The sequence below is a fragment of the Macaca nemestrina genome, chromosome 5, assembly GCF_043159975.1.
Source record: "Macaca nemestrina isolate mMacNem1 chromosome 5, mMacNem.hap1, whole genome shotgun sequence".
Taxonomy (NCBI): domain Eukaryota; kingdom Metazoa; phylum Chordata; class Mammalia; order Primates; family Cercopithecidae; genus Macaca; species Macaca nemestrina.
In genome coordinates, this window is record NC_092129.1 from 67,280,471 (window position 1) to 67,302,105 (window position 21,635).

Genomic DNA, 21,635 nt, shown 5'->3' on the forward strand with positions numbered 1-21,635 from the left:
TCTCGATCTCCTGACCTCGTGATCCACCCGCCTCGGCCTCCCAAAGTGCTGGGATTACAGGCTTGAGCCACCACGCCCGGCCTATCAGCACTTTTTATATAGTGAGCCATTTAGTCCATTATCATGAATGTGGCACATTTTCTCCTAGGCGGAGAGGATGCATTTTTGCACAACTTCTCTACCAGGTAAATGATGAGGAGGGAAAGGAGCGGGCCCTCCTCTTCGTATGGAGGAAAGGTTGACCTTTCAACCAGAATCTCTCTTCCTAGGCACAGCAGCAATGACTCAGTCACTGGGATGGCAGTGCCCACAAGCACCAATGCCCAAGAATCCCATTTGTTTTGCAGACAGGGCTGCTTTTATAGTGCCAATCTATGCTTTCTGCCTGAGCTGCCAGAACCATGTGGGGTCCAAGTAGGCATGTGAGCATGGAGATGAACTCTGTTCTGGATAAACAGTACTCCACCTTGTCCCCTCCTCCCATATTAGTAGTCAGTGATCCGTGTGAATTTAATTGGTTTCCAGAAAGTGAGTGTTGTGTGTATACGTCAGTGTGCCACTTTAGAGATGTAGAAAGAAAAAGTTGGGCCTTGTGGCTGTGGATGAATGAACACGACCCTGACAAACAGCTGCTGTTTTGAACAGCGGGATAAATTTATGTTTAAACCAGAGTAAACTATGAAACAAGGTAATAATTTTGAGCAATGAAGTATGTTTGCTATAGTAACCATTACAGACACAGATAAATCACAGTAATTTCAAGATGGCACTTTTGCCATTCAATAAATGGGTATTTTAAATTTCATTTGCTTTTGAACTAAGTTTCATAATTTATAGAGTAAGCCATTCAAAGATTAATGCTCAGAAGGGAGAAAAATCACTATACAAGAACAGAAACATGTCATTTATGTATATTACATTGGGACTTTGTCTGCCTGTGTTTCCATTATAAACCTGATTTTGCAAGCATTTATAATAGACCAATAAAAAGTTTGCCCTGGGCTAAAGTTTGCCATTTGTCGCTGAGATTCCAATTTTCACATATTTTCTTTCTCAAATAATATGATACCTATCTCTGTGTGTGTGTGTGTGTGTGTGTGTGTGTTTTGAGATGGAGTCTTGCTTTGTCCCCAGGCTGGAGTGCAGTGGTGTGATCTTGGCTCACTGAAACCTCCGCCTCCTCGGTTCATGCAATTCTCCTGCCTCAGCCTCCTGAGTAGCTGGGACTACAGGTGTGCGCCACCACACCCAGATAATTTTTGTATTTTTATTAGAGACAGGGTTTCACCATGTTGGCCAGGATGGTCTCAATCTCTTGACCTTGTGATCCACCCGCCTCGGCCTCCCAAAGTGTTGGGATTACAGGCATGAGCCACCCCACCCGGCCCCATGTGTTTTTTATACAACATGACTAATTCAAAGGTTTATTTATTTTAAAAGCAAGTTTGTGGCTGATGATTTCAAAATGTATTGGCTTGCAATTGATTCTGGAGTTTTTTAAAGATGGTTACACAGTATTTAAAGATGGTTCAAAAATATGGTTCAGAGAATGAGAAAGGAAAGTGGTTAAATGTCATGATAGCACCACTTGATTTTACAATAGCAAAGACAACAATAATAGTGACACTTCATTAAGACAAAATGTGAGCTGATCTATTAGAGGAACCATTCAAATTTAGCACCTCCTGTTTGATCAGGCTACATAATTTTGTAAATCCCCCATTCAGTCACCCAATCTGCATACTAATAAGTTCCAACGTTATTTATATGATACCATGAGAGCCTTTCGTTTTTTATATTCTCAGTTACTGTTTCTCTTACTTAACTGTGAGCTCCTGAAGGTCAGTGACTAATTTTTTATACTGCCAGTACCCAGCACGTCAACTGAGTACAAACTGGTCAGGAAACACTGGTTGAATAGATGAAGACATAAATGTTTGTTCAGTTATAGGTTGTTGCCAAATTCTGAAGGTCATCTGTTTCAAATGTTTGAGTCATTGGGCTAGAACTTGTAGTTCCTTCTACCATTAAAAAAAATCATGTAAAAGATAAATCATACCACAATAACTTAATTTTATTTCCAATGATTACACTCCAATCAAGTAGTGGAATTATAGTAGTCGGTCAGAGGTCTGACCAGTTTCTGAAAAACAAACAAACAAACAAAAAAACTCCCCATCCCAGACAGCAGACAATCCTGCAGTCAAGCTTGAATGCTCCATTGATGTGGTTTCCACGTGTTGTAAGTAATTTATTCTATTGTTGGACACCTGGCTCTGCTTGCCCTCCTGCCCCATCATTTTTAATAAAATGGTGGTGAGTCCATCTTTGTCTTTTTAATTTTTTTTTTATTTTAGAGATAGTGTCTTTTTCTCCTCCTCCTCCTCCTCCTTCTTATTCTCCTTCTTCTTCTTCTTCTTCTTCTTCTTCTTCTTCTCCTCCTTCTCCTTCTCCTCCTTCTCCTTCTCCTTCTTCTCCTTCTCCTTCTCCTCCTCCTTCTCCTTCTCCTCCTTCTCCGCCTCCTTCCTCCTTCTCCTCCTCCTTCTTCTCCTTCTCCTTCTTCTCCTCCTCCTTCCTCCTTCTCCTCCTCCTTCTTCTCCTTCTCCTCCTCCTTCTCCTCCTCCTCCTCCTTCCTCTTCCTCTTCCTCTTCCTCTTCTTCTGGTTCTGCTTCTTCTGCTGCTTCTTCTGCTACTGCTGCTTCTTCCTCTGCTTCTGCTTCTATTGCTTCTTCCTTTTTCGGGACCGGGCTGGAGTGCAGTGGCACAATCTCAGCTCACTGCAGCCTCCATCTCCTGGGTTCAACTGATTCTCCTGCCTCAGCCTCCCGAGTATTTGGTATTACAGGCATGTGCTATCATGCCTGATTAATTTTTATATTTTTAGTAGAGACGGGGTTTCACCATGTTGGCATGCTGGTCTCAAATTCCTGACCTCAAGTTGTCCGCCCGCCTCGGCCTCCCAAAGTTCTGGGGTTACAGGGGTGAGCCACCATGTCCAGCCAGACGGGGCTTTGTTCTGTGTGCCCAGGCTCAATGCAGTGGTACAATCATAGCTCACTGTAACCTCTAACTCCTGGCCTCTAAGGATCTTCCTGCCTGGGCCTCCCGTAGCACTGGGATTGCTAGTGTCAGCCACTGAGTCCAGCCTCCTTTTAACTTTAAAATTCTTAGTCTCGATCATCCCTTTTAGGGCACTGAAAACCAGGGCAGACTTCAAGCGGGGCTCCAGATATACCTACCCCTTCACCTGCAGGCCCCTGAATCTGACTAGAAGCAGCTCTGAGCAGCCTTCTTTGGACCAGTAGTTCTCAAAGTGTGGTTCCCCAGCCTGCAGCATCAGCATCACCTGGGAATGTGGTAAAAATGCAGATTAAACTCTTGGGTAGGACCCAGCAATCTGTGTTGAAGAAGCCGTCCAGGGATTGCAAGGCACTAAGTTTGAGAACCACTGACAGGGCTTATGGGAGCATGGTCCCAGGGCAGAGCAGTGTATGTGACTCCCATGAGCAGTACACAGGATGGGTGATACGCACTTCAGTGGCAAACTTGGCCATCACAGTCAAGGGTCCCTGAAGCTCGTGGAAGAGGTGGATTGAAGCTTCAGACATGGAGTGCAAGGTGCAGTGGTCAGGTGTGGTGGGAGGCAGCTCTGGACCAGCGCAGCCAAGCTAGCTTCAGGATGAACACTGTATGTACAAGGCTGCACAAAAGAACTCTGTCAGTATATTGTAGTACAAATTAAACTAGATTTAAAATATGTTATGTTTTCATAAGAGATTTCACTATGTCTGTTAATGAAGTAAGGTGCTGCTACATTCTTGAAATAGAAATTGCCATATTTCTGTTGGCTGTAAAATGCTTAATAAATTTAAAATGGTTGTAAAAAAGGTTAAAACAATTTTTACCTCTTAGTTTGAGTAAAACTTCTTGTTACTAATCAAGAAATCATCATTAAACATCTTGATCTGGAATGGCGTGTAGTTCTTTCAAGCATATAGACAGTTACTTCAAACAGTTATTTTCTTTTTTTTTTTTGAGACGGAGTCTCGCTCTGTCACCCGAGCTGGAGTGCAGTGGCCGGATCTCAGCTCACTGCAAGCTCCGCCCCCCAGGTTCACACCATTCTCCTGCCTCAGCCTCCCAAGTAGCTGGGACTACAGGCGCCCGCCACCTCGCCCGGCTAGTTTTTTGTATTTTTTAGTAGAGACGGGGTTTCACGTGTTAGCCAGGATGGTCTCGATCACCTGACCTCGTGATCCGCCCGTCTCGGCCTCCCAAAGTGCTGGGATTACAGGCTTGAGCCACCGCGCCCGGCCCAAACAGTTATTTTCAAAGAAGTAAGCTCAAGGTTCTTGAAAAAATTGGAAAATAATTTATTTGAAAGTATTACATCAATTCAGTATTTAATATCTTCACTAATACTCTGATTTTCTTTTCTCTCTTCCCTCCCCTCCGCTCTGCTCCCCTCCGTTCTCCTTCCCTCCCCCTCCTCCTTTTTTTTTTTTCCTGAGTCTCCCTCTGTCCCCCAGGCTGGAGTGCAGTGGCACAATCTTGGCTCACTGCAACCTCTGCCTCCCAGGTTCAAGTGATTCTCCTGTCTCAGCCTCTGTGAGCCACTGTGTCTGGCCTGATTTTATTTTCTCTATGGTCATTAGATATTATTTTAAAAGAATACTTTCGACCAGGTGTGGTGGCGCATACCTGTAAGCCCAGCATTGGGAGGCCAAGGAGGGGAGATCACCTGAAGTGAGGAGTTCAAGACTAGTGTGGCCAACATGCTGAAACCCCGTCTCTACTGAAAATACAAAAATTAGCTGGGTGTGGTGGCGGGCACCTCTAATCCCACCTACTGGGGAGACTGAGGCAAGAGAATGGCTTGAACCCGGGAGACGGAGGCTGCAGTGAGCCGAGATCATGCCACTGCACTCTTTTAGCCTGGGCAACAAGAGTGAAACTCCATCTCAAAATAAATAAATAAATAAATAAATAAATAAATAAATAAATAAAATACTTTTTTTCCCATTTAAAATCTTCTCAGTTTCTCCTAGCTCTTCACTGGGCAGTTCCCTGCTCCCTGGAAGCCTTTCCCATGTTTATATTTTTCTTCCCTTCTCTGTGTAAACAGCCCTGCTTCCTCCAATTGATCCTGAGTATTCGACACCATTTCCAGACACCATTCTAGTGAAGGTGCTCCGGTTTCCATTGTCCCCGGGAAATGTGGCATGCAGAGCCAAGCACAGTTACCCAGATGTCATGTACCTGGTGCCAGAACAGAAGGAGTGTTGCACCTGTGGCTTAAGAGTTGAAATGCAAAATGAGTGACTTTAGAATTCACTAGATGGAAGCCCCTAGATGGAAGCAGTGTATGTGTCTTTCACTGTTTTATCCTTGTTGACTTATGGGCTCAGTAAATATTTTTTAAAATTATGGAATGATTAGATGAAAGAGGAGATGGAAAAAAAACAGAGAAAGCAAAAGGAAATGAGCTTATGTAGGGCCTCCTGTCACTTTTGTCTCATGTTTGTCAATCCCAGTGAGCAACCAGATGTACCCAGAAGATTACTTAGTGGTCGGGCATGGTGGCTCACGCCAGTAATCCCAGCACTTTGGGAGGCTGAGGCGGGCTGGTCACTTGAGTCCAGGAGTCCGAGACCAGACTGGTCAACATGGCAAAACCCCATCTCTACTAAAAATACAATATATATATAAAAGCTCAGTGTGCATGGTGCATGCCTATAATCCCAGCTACTCGGGTGGCTGAGGCAGGAGAATCACTTGAACCCAGGAGGCAGAGGTTGCAGTGAACTGAGATTGTGCCACTGCACACTGCACTCCAGCCTGGGCAACAGAGCGAGACAGAGTCTCAAAAAAAGCAAAGGAGATCACTTAGGGAGCATGGGATGAGAACAGGGAGGGTGAGAGGATTCTGGGGATGGCCACTACCATCTAGAATGGCCAGATATCATGGTCTATACCCCTGGGAAATGTACCCAGGGAGTGGGTTATAGTGTGGATATGCCAAGTCCTGCTAGTAGAGTGAAAAATTGAATTATAGAACTTGTTGGGTTCGTTTTTTAGGATAACTAAAATGTCTTCATGGACACTGTGCCTTTTAATGATTACGTTTATATAACCAATGTTTTGTACACTGTAAGAGGTGCATTCTTCTAACACAACACCCACATCTTATTGAAATGATCCATTGCCACATTGTGGTATATAGATCTTATTCCTGTCTCCATGCAAAATGCTTGGTATGTGGTATGCACTCAACATTGGTAAAGTTGTAGCCTAAACGATCTGGTACATAGTTTTAAACAAAGACAGTTTAGACATTAAAGAATTATACGCCTCGTTTGACATGAGGTGTGGGAGCACCAAGCTTGACCCTCTTAGATTCAAATTACTCCTGAATTTAACTAATTCAACTCTGATGTGTTTTAGCACAGCTATGCTTCAGGATGGTGGAACTCACCCTCCTGTCCTCCCAGACTGATTTCTGCTCCTGCCCTGGGTACTTCTTGACTCCTCTGAATGGGTAGGGGAGTGTGAACCTCAGGGAGGCCCGCTTGGTATGCTCCTCTGCTTTCACTCGGGGATCTCAGACCTAATTTCAGCTTTGCCCAGTGTGAAAGCATTTCCAGAGCAAGGTGACTTCTTCCGGAATTTTCCATGTGATATCTTTCAGAATAATAGTGTGTTATCTCTGCCAGAAGCCAGAGGAGAAATTTTTACTTGGAGAAAGGTTCCTATGGCTACCTTAAGACATAAAAGTATAGTAACATCCATCTCGTAACTGAGCGTGTGGTCCGTCTGTACTGTGGCATCCCATGGCTCACCTTTTATGAACTAACCGAATCCCTGGGCCTACTCTACTTTATAGTCTTGTTTCCTCTGCTATTTGTATCATGGAAATTAATTAGCTCTTTAGCTTTTTACTTTTATCATGTGACACTGAACTAACTTACTTAGCCACCTTAAGTCATTTTTTGGAATGTGGTGAGGCCTAAATAAATAAGTAACTAATACTGCAGAATATAAACTATCAGGCCGGGGGTGGTGGCTCATCCCTGTAATCCCAGCACTTGGGGAGGCCGAGGCAGGCTGATCACTTGAGGTTAAGAGTTTGAGACAGCCTGGCCGACATGGTGAAACCCTATCTCTACTAAAAATACAAAAATTAACCGGCGTGGTGATACACAACTGTAATCCCAGCTACTTGGGAGGCTGAGGCAGGAGAATTGCTTGAACCTGAGAGGCGGAGGTTATAGTGAGTTGAGATGGTGCCACTGCACTCCAGCCGGGGCCACAAGAGTGAAACTTTATCTCAAAAAAAAAAAAAGAAAAAAAAAGTATATAAATTAACACAGCAAAATACTCAATTATTTTAACACAGAGCATTAATGGCTGGGTGGAAATTGCCACTTCAGGTTTCTTTCTTATGAAAGCTTACAGAAATTCACTGATCCCTTAATTATGGTGAGACTTTAAGGTTGCAGTTAGTGGAATAGAATTCTTCAGCTGTGAAATAAAAATTTTTCCCTTAGAACCTTTCTTCTTTGATATGGTGGGATGAGAGTACTTTTCCTTCAGTTTTGCTCAGAAGAAAATTTCTTATACCAGGCCAAGAGCTTATGGGGGTTCAGAACAATGACTAACATATTCTGTTATACCTCAAGCAATATTGGTGAAATGAGACATGAAAAGCTGAAGAGTTAGATATGGATGAAGAAACTGACAGGCGACTACTGATTTTTACCTAAAAGTGATTAAACATAACAACATTCTGTTTTAAGTTCTTATGTATCTAAGTCGTAGATCTTAAATATTTGTTGAATTACTTTTACTTCCTAGTGTAACTCTGCAATCCCAAAGTAAATCTTAAATAAAAACATGAAAATACACGTGCCATACAATAAAAGTACAAACACAAATTAAAAGAAGGAAGCTGAGCATGGTAGCACATGCCTGTAGTCCCAGCTATCCAGGAGGCTGAGGCAGGAGGATTGCTTGAGCCTGGGAGGTCAAGGCTGCAGTGAACTATGACTGCACTCCAACCTAGGCCTGGGTGACAAAGCAAGACCCTGTCTCTTTAAAAAAAAAAAAAAAAGGAATGGAAAAAGAGTCAGGCTTATTGGCATAGTGATCCCATTTGAACAAACCAGGACTAGGACAATTGTTCACACTTCTAATCCCACCACTTTGGTAGGCTGAGGTGGGAGGTTTGCTTGAGGCCAGGAGTCTGAGACCAGCCTGGCCAACATAGCAAGACCCCATCTCAAAAAAAAATAAATTAGGCGTGGTGGTGTGTATGCACAGCCCCAGCTACTTGGTAGCCTGAGGCAGGAGGATCACTTGAGTTTAGGAGGTCAAAGCTGTAGTGAGCTATGGTCACACCACTGTACTCCAGCCTGGGCGGCAAAGCAAGATCCCATCTCTTTAAAAAAACACAAAAACAAAAAATACAAAACAAACCAATAGATTCCCAGTAGTACTCCCTTGTACAGAGAGCCTGTGCAAGGCTGTAGAAAGTAGCATTCTCAAGGGGATGTCCTGGCAGATAATAAATGCTAAGTAAATAGATTTTGATGGATTGTGGCGGCACACAATGAATTTCAACAGGAATTCATTGGAAGGCCATTTACAGTCTAGTTGAGGAAAACCAGGAAGTGAGTAGAAGAGTTGCTACCTATAGGTAAATTTAACGATTATGTGATGTGGCTAGTCATTGGCATGTCCATACTCAGGCATGTCATTTAAGGCACAAGTGGGCAGAGAAGGTTAAATAGGAGAGTGTATTGGAATTGGAGCTAAAGGATGAGTAGATTTGGATGGATAGGAAGGAGAAACATTCTAGGTAGCATAAGCAGAAGTGAGACACCAGGCTCAGTCTGCACTCAGAGAACAGAGGACATGGTAACTGCTCACTAAGAGGGTTTATGATCAGGCTATTTGGTGAAGGGCCTTCTTCTTCCAAAACGTGGACTTCATCCTGTCTGTATTGTGTTTCCGTGAAAGATTTTGTGAATTTTGTTTTGTTTTGTTTTAGTCAGAGTCTCGCTCTGTCACCCAGGCTGGAGTGCAGTGGTGCCATCTCAGCTCACTGCAGGCTTCGCCTCCTGGGTTCAAGCGATTCTCCTGCCTCGGCCTCCGAAGTAGCTGGGATTATAGGCGCATGCCACCATGCCCGGCTAATCTTTGTATTTTTAGTAGAGATGAGGTTTCACCCTGTTAGCCAGGCTGGTCTCGAACTCCTGACCTCAAGCAATCCACCTGCCTCGGCCTCCCAGAGTGTTAGGATTACAGAGGTGAGCCACTGCACCCGGCCTCCATGAAGGATTTGGAAGAGAGAAGTGACACAGAAGCAGTGAGTTTCTCAAACAGTACACATCACTGGGGAATTTTGGCAAATTGCAGATTTTGATTCAGGAGGTTTGGGATGGGACCACGACTGGATGTATAGCAGGTTCCCAGGCGATGCTAATGCAGATGGTCCACAAATCATATTTTGAATAGCAGAGACACAGAGTACTATTTCCAGAAGATGGAGTTGACAATAGTGATTAGAGGGGCATGGCACCACTTATCACAGTCCTTTTAGAGTAAAAAGGACCATAAAGATTATCAAGTGGTCCATTTGCCTTTTGTTGCCATTGGAAAAACCAAACCAAACAAAATAAAACAGGTTCTAAAGGTTGCACTGCAGTGGGGAGCAGAACTGGACTCCAGTACTGACAGTACTTTCCATGCAGCCATACGCTGGTAGCCCAGGTAGCTGTGAGGCAAAGGACTACAGGGGGAATGGATTCACTGGATGGATGCAAGAAACCTCAGGAAGAGAAAAGCAGTAGCTTTGGGCAGCTGATTTAGTGGGGAGTGAGAAGATTCCTAAGACAATAGATTTTTTTTTTCTTTTTTCTTTTTTTTTTTTTTGAGATGGAGTCACTCTCGCCCAGGCTGGAGTACAGTGGCGTGATCTCGGCTCACTGCAACCTCCGCCTCCCAGGGTCAAGCCATTCTCCTGCCTTAGCCTCACTAGTGGCTGGGACTACAGACGCCCGCCTCCACGCCCAGCTAATTATTATTGTATTTTTAGTAGAGACAGGGTTTCACCATGTTGGCCAGGCTGGTTTCAAACTCATGACCTCAGATGATCTGCCCACCTCGACCTCCCAAAGTGCTGCGTTATAGGTGTGAGCCATCACGCCTGGCCGATAATGTTGAATTTTAAGTCCTAGTAAAATCGACACATTTCCCGTGAATTGACTGGAATAGAGAAGTCAGACAAGAGTGGAATGATTTCCTGGCAAAGGTGAGAATGTTGACGTTCAGGTTGCCCTGGGATCTACATGCCTGATTGCCCTGCACTAATCCATGTGTTGACTGCTGGAGCTCATCTAGTGGGATGGCTGGTTCATCTGAGACAGGTCAGCCAGGACTGAGAGGTTAAACAGCAGCCAGCAGGTCATAGAGTCAAAGCTTGGACTCCCAGAACTTTGCAAATAGTTACAGTCTCTTTGATTTTTTCAATAAAAATAAAGATGTGATGGTATTTTTAGGTTTAAAACATGGAGAAAGGGGCCTCCTTTAAAAGGTGAGAAATAACCTACTTGAATCTGATCATGTGGACCCATTTGTAATAAGGGGGGAAACCAAATAAAAGCCAAGACTAGATAGTGTACAAGGTAATACAATTTTTTTTTTTTGAAACTGAGTTTTGCTGTTGTTGCCCAGGTGGAGTGCAATGGCGCAATCTTGGCTCACTGCAACATCTGCCTCCCAGGGTCAAGCGATTCTCATGCCTCAGCCTCCCAAACAGCTGGGATTACAGGCACGCTGGGCTAATTTTGTATTTTTAGTAGAGATGGAGTTTCTCCATGTTGGTTAGGCTAGTCTCAAACTTCCAACCTCAGGTGATTTGCCCGCCTTGGCCTCCCAAAATGCTGGGATTACAGGTGTGAGCCACCACGCCTGGCCAAATGTATACATTTCTAAGTAGAGTTTACCTGGAAGTTTCTGTTCATCTACTTTATCTGTTACTTGGTAAGGATCTCTCCTGTGAAAAACACATATAGTATAGTTTGCCAACTGGGAGATAGCACAACTCTACAGCCATCTTGTAAAGCATTAGAAACCATGTAAATCTATGACCGGCAGCAACTTTCCCCAGCAGTTCAGAGCTTGGATCCCTCCATTAATTGCATGCATCAGAAGTAGCATGTGGCATTTTACTTTTAGCTGCATGTGGCTAAGCATCCGATCACCTCTGGCTTTTTCCACCTCTTCCTTCCTGTACCTAGTGTGGAGGAGGAGAACTTGGCACCGAGCTGAGCTGGTGGGCGCCTGGTATTCTTCCTCTCCATTTTTGGAACAGAAGGGGGATTTGTCCCTCCTGCTTTTCCAGCTGCAAAGTTCATTTGGCTTGGAACCTTGGCAGCATTAAGGGAGGAGTAACGTGGATTTCCACAAGAGGTGGAGACAAATGGGAGTGGGGATAAGGGCATGATATTTGTTTTCCAGGATCTAATTCTGCCCTGGGTGGGTTTTTGAATCTGGTATTTTGCACAATGAGATGTAGGTCCTAAAGCCAGAATGTCATCGTTTAGGGACAGAGACTTAGTTTTGTATTTCACCTAGTCCCTTTTAGTGTGACTGTAGATGTGTGTGTATATACATACACAAGCAGGTAAAAGCACACACAGGTGCACATTTGTTTTGGCTTTGGTTTTGGCAAACTACTGATTTCATCTTGCAATACTTGGGTTTTGCTTTTGTTGTTGGATTTATTTATTTAGCTTCTGTGTTAGATACAATAAACATTTGCGGAACTATTGTTTCTACAAATTATCCAATCTGACAATAAATGCATTTGAAGTTTTTCTCCCCAGTAAGATTTTTTTTTTTTTTTTTTTTTTTTGAGACGGAGTCTTGCTCTGTCGTCCAGGCTGGAGTGCAGTGGCCAGATCTCAGCTCACTGCAAGCTCCGCCTCCCGGGTTCACGCCATTCTCCTGCCTCAGCCTCCTGAGTAGCTGGGACTACAGGCGCCCGCCACCTCGCCTGGCTAGTTTTTCTTGTATTTTTTAGTAGAGACGGGGTTTCACCGTGTTAGCCAGGATGGTCTCGATCTCCTGACCTCGTGATCCGCCCGTCTCGGCCTCCCAAAGTGCTGGGATTACAGGCTTGAGCCACCGCGCCCGGCCCAGTAAGATTTTTGATCACCTGATTCATTTTTCTTTTTAACTATACCATATTATAGTGAAGCCTCTTTTAGTCAAACTATAGATATGAAATCATTTCAGCATGGTCCTTCTCTATTAATAATAAAATATACAAATTTTAACACATCAAGAAAATATTTTAATACCAGCCATGACCTAACTTGATAAATAAAGTATTAATGCCTCTTTGTTTCTTTCTTTCTTTTTTTTTTTTTTTTTTTTTTTTTGAGATGGAGTCTCTCTCTGTCACCCAGGCTGGAGCGCAGTGGTGCGATTTCTGCTCACTGCAACTCCTGCCTCCTAGTTCAAGCCATTCTCGTGCCTCAGCCTCCTGAGTAGCTGGGACTACAGGTGCGTGCCATCACACCTGGCTTATTTTTGTATTAAGACAGGGTTTCACTATGTTGGCCAGGCTGATCTCGAACTACTGATCTTGTGATCTGCCCGCCTTGGCTTCCCAAAGTGCTGGGATTACAGGCGTGAGCCACCATGCCCAGCCTGTTTTAACATTTCTTAGGTAGCTTTTTAGCTTAATTGTTGGGCTACAACTTAAATTGTTATCAAAGTTAACTTTGGGGACTTTTATTATGTTTTTAAAAATATGTGAATAATTTGTATATGTATATTTTTATTACAAAGGGATTTGTTATATTTATCTTTTATTGTGTTTTAAAAATATATTAAAGTAATTGAAAAAGGTTATGAATTGAGAAGTAACCATTGGCGTGTAGAATTCTTTTAGATGTTTTCTCCTGCATTTATAGACATATACATGTAGATAATTTAAAAACATAGGGGAACTGGAGTTTTTTTTCTTTTTTGATACAGAGTCTCACACTGTTGCCCAGGCTGTCGTGCAGTGGCACAATCTTGTCTCACTGCAAGCTCTGCCTCCCAAGTTCACGCCATTCTCCTGCCTCAGCCTCCTGAGTAGTTGGGACTACAGGTGCCCACCACCAGGCTGGGCTAATTTTTTGTGTTTTTAGTAGAGACGGGGTTTTACCGTGTTAGCCACGATGGTCTCAATCTCCCGACCTTGTGATCTGCCTGCTTCAGCCTCCCATCTTTTCTAAAGATGTAATCTTTCATCTTTAGAAAAAAGTAATGCAAGACTACATGCTGGTAAAAAAATTCAGTGAGATATACTCTCAGCGTTTTTTTCCTCCATGTGTACACATATATATATGTACAAACATGCATGCATTCATATTGGGATATATTTATATTTGTGTTTAGTTTTCACTGTCACACACAACTTGGGAGGGTTTCTTTAAGAGTTTGTAATGTTAATGAGATTTGTCATTTTAACTAAGGTATCCATATGTGACTTAATGATGAGCAATTAAATCTATAGGTCGAATTTCAAAATCTTCTCACCTCACCAGCCACAGAAAAAATTCACAATTCACTTCTTTTTTAAACGTATTTAAAACATTTCAAACTAAGTTATAATGCCCTAACTTAAGGTTCAAGTTCAACCATCAGTGTTGTGTGACTCTCCCAGGTCATTCTGAGTCCTTTAATTGAACATGGACCATATCGTGGAGTAATTTCTCATTAAATTCTGCTTAGAATATGCTTTTTCCAAGCAAAGTTTATGAACATATCATATTCAGAAATTTTAAAGGATGTAGCCAGGTGCAGTGGCTCATGCCTGTAATCCCAGCACTTTCAGAGGCTGAGGTGGAAGGATTGCTTGAGACCAGGAGTTTGAGACCAGCCTGGGCAACATAATGAGACCTTGTTGCTATTGGAGGGGAGAGGAAATAAGAAAAAAATATTAAAAGCATTGCCGGGCATGGTGGCTTATGCCTGTAATCCTAACACTTTGGGAGGCCAAGCTGGGGTGGATCACGAGGTCGGGAGTTTGAGACCAGGCTGACCAAGAGACCAGCCTGACCAATATGGTGAAGCCCCATCTCTACTAAAAATACAAAAATTAGCTGGGCGTGGTGGTGGGTACCTGTATTCCCTGCTACTCAGGAGACTGAGGCAGGAGAATCGCTTGAACCTGGGAGGCGGAAGTTGCAGTGAGCCGAAGATTGCACTCCAGCCTGGGAGACAGAGCCAGACTCTGACTCAAAAAAATAAAATAAAATAAAATAAAGGATATTATCTTTACACTTAGGAAACAATAGTGAATACTTTTCTAATAAACTCTAAAGTTACATTCAACTTCAGAATGCATTTCTTCATGTCCCTTTGCAACATTTAGATGGAGTATCTAAATTTCATAAATATGATTTTTCCTTATGATCAAAGAAAGTCCTCCAGTGCTAGGAAAGAGTGAAATTCTTGGTGATAGAGCCACGTGCTCAAGATTGAGCAACAGTTAAGGAACTCTGATAGCTAATTCTTAACTTAAAAATGGTGATATTTCATGATTCGATGTCTGAGATTTTCTTCAAAGTAAAATGAGATGAACATGAAGTAAGAGTGAAGGTATAGAGGAAACAAAGTCAACTCTGAACTGCTGATTGTTGGAGCTGGGTAGTAGGAATTGGGGAGTTTACTGTCCTCTTCTCTTTACTTTTGTGTATTTAAAATTTTCTATAATTACAGGTTTGAAATGAGAGACATGATCATTGCAGCCTAATACAGTGCAATATTTTGACCTGAAGTGATAATTCAGGCTGACTGTTGCCAAGCTATACTTGAGTAAATGTTGTGAAAGCCACAAGATAATCCTTCCGGATATTGTCATGAGTAAATGGTTGCACCCCATTCCTCATTTTGAAAACTCATGAGCAGGCCCATTTCCTTGACAGTCAGCATGGTGGACTGTAATTCCCAAAGCTGGCCACAGCGATGTCTGCCATCCATGTTGCTCTCATGGTGTGGCTTTGGCACTCCCCCAGCTGAGAGAGGGGGCCGTGAACCCTCTAACACCTGGGAGGGCTTGTGACTCTGGCAGATATCTTACCATAGGAGGCTGTTATAGGAGGCAATACAAATCTCAGCACTTTGGGAGGCCAAGGTGGGCAGATTGCTTGAGCCCAGGAGTTCGAGACCAGCCTGCGCAACATGGTGAAACCCCATCTCTACACAAAGTACAAAAAAATTAGCCGGGCATGGTGGCATATGCCTGTAGTCCCAGCTACCTGGGAGGCTGAGGTGGGAGGATCCTTTGAGCCTGGAAGGTCAAGGCTGCAATGAGCCATGACCTCGCCACTGAATTCCAGCCTGGGCAACAGAATGAGATGCTGTCTCAAAAAATAAAAAAATAAAAATAACCCCAAAATACCAAAGGGGCAATACAGCTGCTGCCTGCCTTTCTCCATATGCTTACTCTTACAACCCAGCATCCTGCTGTGAGGAAGCCTCAGCAACCCATGCAGCCCTAGTATTGGCTTCCAGACACGGGAGTGAGCAAGCTTTCCAGTGATTACGGCCCACCCATCAAGTCGTCCCCAGCTTTTGCATGTTCCCAGCAGAGGCTCCAAACACTGTGGAGCAGAGCAAGCCTTTTCTGCTGTTGTCTTTCTGAATTCATAGTCACAGAACCTGTGAAGATCATAAGATGCTTGTTGGTTTATGCCATTACATTTGGGATGATTTGTTACATGGCAGTAGTAACTGAAACAGTTGGCGTATGTTGGGGGAGGAGAGAAGGGTCTTATTTCTCAGTGATCCTTTCTTTTTACAACACGCCCAGCAGTTACACATATTTACACATATACTCAATGACTGTTTTGATGAGGTTCACAATGTTTACTATTTCTGTCTACATTAAGACATCCAGATCAGGAGCTGTATTGTAAACCATCAGCTGTTCTCTGAATAAAGGGGTCGTGGCTGAGCAGTCAGGTGCATGGCACATGGCACATTATAGTAATTACTCTTCGGCACTTTTGTCATTGACATCATGTGACACTCATCAGTGTTATGATAATGGAATTTTGCCAATAGTTTATTCCATTTTTCTCTCTCCAAGCATTCATAGGTCCTTAACTTAGTGGATAACTTTACAAGCTTCTCCTCAGTTGTGCAATATTTTTACTTTAAAATGTGTTTGCTGTAAGACATGCGTCTAAATGATGACTGTAATCTCTTATCCTTGGGGGATAAAATTAATAAGACATCCTGAAAAAATTATTCTCTTGCTTGGTCTTGAAAAAAATAAGTCACTAGAAATATCACTATACAAGATCTCCTGTTCAACATCAGTAAGCTGCCCTTGATAAAACAAATGTTCTGCATGAAAACATTACCTGTCTCCATGATTTTAACATTATATGTCAAACTATAGCCCCAATCAATTTTCTGAAAAGTAGCTAAACAAGCTAGGCATGGTCATGAACTATAGTTCTAGCCACCTGGGAGGCTGAGGAATGGCTTGAGCTCTGGGCATAAGGTGGCAGTGCGTGATGATCATGCCCGTGAATAGCCACTACACTCCAGCGTGGGCAACATAGCAAGACCCTGTTTCTTTAAAAAAAAAATTGTTTAAATAGCTAAAAGAATCAAATGCCTATTTTAAGTAACAAATGAACATGCTAAGATGAAATGATTAAAATTTTGCTTCCTTATCATCAAACATTTAATACGGTTGTTAATAAGCAACTACTTTGTATATTCAGGGACAGGTACGTTTTGCCATATATGTTACATTTGTAACATACATACCACAACATACATACACACCATATACGTTACATTTGTGATATGACATGGCAAATGATGCACTTAGCAAATAAAATCTATTTTAAAAATGCAGATAAATGGTTATAACAAAAGAAGATCATTTCCTAGCATGACTATTACTAGTGAGGTAGAAATGAACAGCTTGAAGAAAAGGTAAAAATGGAGGAGTGGAGGTGAACTGAACCAGTCACTTTTGCTGGTGGTTTTAGAAGGTCATTGGCTGCAATTGGGTGTTAAAGGGGCAATTTCAGAGAAAATTTCAGAGGAACTAACAGTTTTGTTTCATCATCACTCTGAGTTCTTTGTACCAACTCCTGAATAGAAAGGAAGATTTGGGATTAAAAAATCACTGATGATACTTTTGCTTACCTCCTGCTGTTTAAATTTGTAAATTTCTCTATGTGAGACTGAAAGGTTAGGTCCTGGGAAATTGTGGTTGGTGTGTAAGCACCAGAAATGTACAAAAGTATGTATCCCCTTTGTTAACGGTGTCTGAGCCTGACATCCTACCATTCACACTTGGAATATTGTCCATATACTTTTTGGTAGAATGGTGTATCAAATTTGGTACAGAAATATGTCTGTTATGAACAACAGTGGCAGTAAAAACCAGGAGGATGTTAATGAGAGTTCTGTGGAGCTTTTACTCCACTGTGATATCTTTTTATAACAAACAAGGGCCTGAGATTAGGGGATGAGTGAGTTGCCAGTTCATTAAATTCTTGTCCATTAAATCCCATTTCTCTTTCTGGCTGCTTGTCAACAATCATCCCATTCTCAGATGTACTCATCCCAGCACATTCTTTCTTCTTTTTTTCATTGTGGCAAAAAAGCAAAACAAAACAAACAAACAAAAGAACCCACATAACGTAAAATTCACACTCCCAACAGTTTCCCCAAGTGTGCGGTGCAGTATTGTCAGCCACATGCACGTTGTTGAGCAACAGATTCCCGGAACACTCCTCCACAATCCTGCATGAAAGCGCATTCATTTTGATACTCTATATTCATACTGGATTCCTGTTCCTTATTTAAAAGTATAACTTTGCTCTGAGTTATACTTATTTTCATACTTTATTGCTACTTTTATACTTCAACAAAAGTTTTTCAGTATTGGTGTAGTTTTATAATTGTGTTAATGGTGAAAAGGACAATTGAACAATTAGATGCATGTGAAAATGCATAATTTGTATAATTAGTTTTATCGCAGGTAATTTGTTTATCTCTCTTCATTATCTTACTTTCAAAGGAGATGCAGCCTCCTTGAACTATGAAATGAGGGCATTATAGTATATGGTTTTATCTATAATATTCTTTGATTCTTCTGCCTCTCACGATTTAATGATATTCTTTTTTTTTTTTTTTTTTTTTTTGAGACGGAGTCTCTTTCTGTTACCCAGGCTGGAGTGCAGTGGAGCGATCTGTGCTCACTGCAAGCTCTGCCTCCTGGGTTCATGCCATTCTTCTGTCTCAGCCTCCCGAGTAGCTGGGACTACAGGCACATGCCACCATACCTGGCTGATTTTTTTTTTTTTTTTTTTTGTATTTTTAGTAGAGACGGGGTTTCACCATGTTGACCAGAATGGTCTCGATCTCCTGACCTCGTGATCCACCTACCTCAGCCTCCCAAAGTGTTGGGATTACAGGTGTGAGTCACTGTGCCAGCCTCAGTGCATCTCAATATCAAGTATTTATATTTCATTTATCAAATCAATACCAAGAGTGTTTGTTTTTAAATTTCCAGATAGGTCAGTTCATTTGTGTTAGGGAAGTATAGTGATTTTTAAGGCTGCAAGATAACATTCAGTTAGCTTCCCAACTTCCTAAAGACATTAACAACTTCTCCTAAGCTACTAAGTACTCTGAATACGTTTAGAACTTTAAAATTGGATTGGGGCTGGGTGCGGTGGCTCATGCCTGTAATCCCAGCACTTTGGGAAGCCGAGGCGGGCAGATCACAAGGTCAAGAGACCATCCTGGCTAACATGGTGAAATCTCGTCTCTACTAAAAATACAAAAATGAGCTGAGCATGGTGGCGCCTGCCTGTAATCCCAGCTTCCCCGGGAAGCTAAGGCAGGAGAATCGTTCGAACCCAGAAGGCGGAGGTTGCAGTGAGCTGAGGTCGCGCTACTGCACTCCAGCATCCAGCCTGGTGACGGAGCTAGACTCTGTCTCAAAAAAAAAAAAAAAAAAAAAAAAAAAAAATTGGATTGGAACTCTAGTGTCTTTAGAAAACAGCTAAACTCAAATGGGTGGCAGTAAATTCAGTGTCCTAGTGACCGACTAAGTATATCCACAGAATTATTTCACCATGAACTATCAGTCCCCTTGACTGAAATTGTGCTTTTTTTTTCTTCTGCAATAAAATTGTCAGCAGAGTCTGGCAGCAAAGTTTGGAAAATAGTTCAATCTTAGGGGGCCAGAGCTCTCATTTTAAAAGTATTTAGTTTTCCCAGAAAATCTTCTTATCTCTGCCATCTCCTCCCACTCTATACCCTAACCTTTCCCGAATCCTCCCCTCTCTTCTTACATGTCTATTTGTCTTTCTCGTGTGTGACATGTTTGGAAGTCCCGTTAAACCGGCATCTGTTCTGTTTTAGGAGAAACCCGACGCTAGCCCCACGTCACTTCAGCTGCGGTCCCAGATCGAAGTAAGCACAATGACTTTAATCATCTAGTTTTGCTTCTGCCTTTTTTTTTTTTTTTAAGTGACACTCTGTACAAATCAGATGAAGCCTGCTGCTCTGACCACACTGACTATACAAATCTTCTCTCGTAGGAGTCGCTTGGCTTCTGTAGCGCCGTGTCAACACCAGAAGTGGAAAGAAAGTAAGTCTTTCTCCCTCTGCCCAGGATCACTTTCCAAGAAGGTGTCTTTTAGGTCCATGCTGACGGAAATCAAACAGGCGATCGTGTGCGTATGTACTATGGACTTGGATGTCATTTTCCTTAACATGTTGCATGCATGTGTATGTATCTAGGTGGCTAAGAATGTGTTTTGTAATGCAGTTGGTGATGTCTAAGGATTTTGTGAAGCGTTACTGATTTTACACTGCCTATTGTGAATACACCCTAAATAAATCTCCAGAAATAAAAGAGAAAGGGAAAGGATAGGTGCATTAACCAAGATGGATTTTCATCTTTTACATTAATTTTTAATATAGGATAAAAGTTATCAAGAAGCAAGATACAAAAATAAAATGTACTATGTTCCAGAATAAACCAATGATTAAAAACCCATCTTCTGCACCTCATTTTGGTAGGTGACCTTAAAACAGCAATGAACGTGTGTGTAAAAAAATGGCAAATGATCCCTAGCCTTTCCTGTTAAAGGAAATGTTTTTGCTTCCTTGACCCAACTTGGGCCCTGTAATTTCTACTTTCACAGAAGCTAATTTTATGTTTCATGTTATGTTTTCAGTATTTCTTTTAGGCAACATAAATAAGACAAAAAACAAAGAGAATCTTTTTTCTAAAACCTTTTCTTTTTCTACTTTATTGCATCATCATTATGCTAGAATGTTCTATTTGTGATCTTCCGTGTTAAATTTAAAGAAAGTCCGCATCTCTAAACAGACGCTTCCTTTGGCATGGAGCCACTTGTACGTTCATGCCAAGGGAGGCATAGAAGTGGTTTAGGCATCAAGTATTTCTGGAATGCAAAGCACACGTTGGGGAGAGCGTGTGTGTGCTTTAGAGCACAGCTTTGCCTAATCCATCCACGTGTGTGTGCTGCTGGCACAGGCGGTTCAGGGAGGAGGGCTGCTTTGCCAGAAAGCTATAATTCTAAACTTAAGAGGCTTTGTGGGTTTGGTTCTGGACTGAGGAACATTGCGGGTAATGTCCCACAGCAAACCAAGGCCACTGCCCACTCACGGTGCGAGGATAACTGTGCACATCCATCAACTTTTTTTTGTTTTGCTTACCTTGCCTCTTCCCAGGAACCTGGCAATGTGGAGGCTGAAATAGACAAAAAAGGCTCAAGTTGACATTGACTTTGAACTTGGAGGTACTGTGGTAGGGGTAGAAGCATCGAGTGAATGGGCCGTAGCTTTTCCTGCCCTAGTTTATTACTTATGTAGCATGATTCAGGCTGAGAGCTCAGGTGTTCCCTCAGAATCTCTGAATCCTTCAGGAAACAAGAAATGTTTGCTCTTCCTCCTAAGAGGAAGTGACTCACCAAATTTGTACTAACCTTAGTTAGGCTGGGTAGTACTTCTTCCCCTCAGTTGTGGAGAGTCATTCTTTCCGTGTTTATATCCTTTACTTAGTAAAATGTGGCATGGCTCTTGGGGCCGAGAGAGACTGATGGCCTCCTCTGAGGTTAACGAAAAAATTCAAACACACACCCACTGTCCTCTTTTGTAATATTGTCATCTTGCCTCTGTAATTTTAAGTGGTTCAAACTTAATGTGCTTCTAAACAATTTGAAAGTTTAAAAACATTTTGTCCTTTATTTCTCTGTTAATGGCTTTTGAAAACTATGCTACCCTTTGCTTTTAACTTAAAAACACTGTCTTTTAAAAATTTTTATGGCTGGGTGCAGTGGCTCAGGCCTGTAATTCCAGCACTTTGGGAGGCTGAAGTGGGAGGATCACTTGAGGCCAGGAGTTTGAGATCAGCCTGGGCAACATAGTAAGACCGTCTCAGATCCACACCACGCCCCTGCCCCCAGCCCCCCAAAATTAGCCAGGTGTGGTGGTGCCCACCTGTAGTCCCAGCTACTCGGGAGGCTGAGGCAGGTGGGTCCCCTGAGCCCAGGAAGTTAAGG

General features: G+C 42.4%; 1 protein-coding gene across 8 annotated transcripts in view; it reads left to right on the plus strand.

Moving 5' to 3' along the window:
• The window catches only part of LOC105488993 (SAM and SH3 domain containing 1), a 350,928-nt gene that overhangs the window by 220,180 nt on the left and 109,113 nt on the right, over window positions 1–21,635 (plus strand). For 5 of the 8 annotated variants that reach the window (XM_024795158.2, XM_024795154.2, XM_011753540.3 and 2 more), the window contains 2 exons: window positions 19,465–19,515; window positions 19,644–19,693. The exons of the other annotated variants lie outside the window; for them this stretch is intronic. In XM_024795158.2, coding sequence (XP_024650926.2) covers window positions 19,465–19,515; window positions 19,644–19,693 — 101 coding nt within the window. The remainder of the gene's footprint in view (window positions 1–19,464; window positions 19,516–19,643; window positions 19,694–21,635) is intronic. 8 annotated transcript variants of the gene reach the window in all.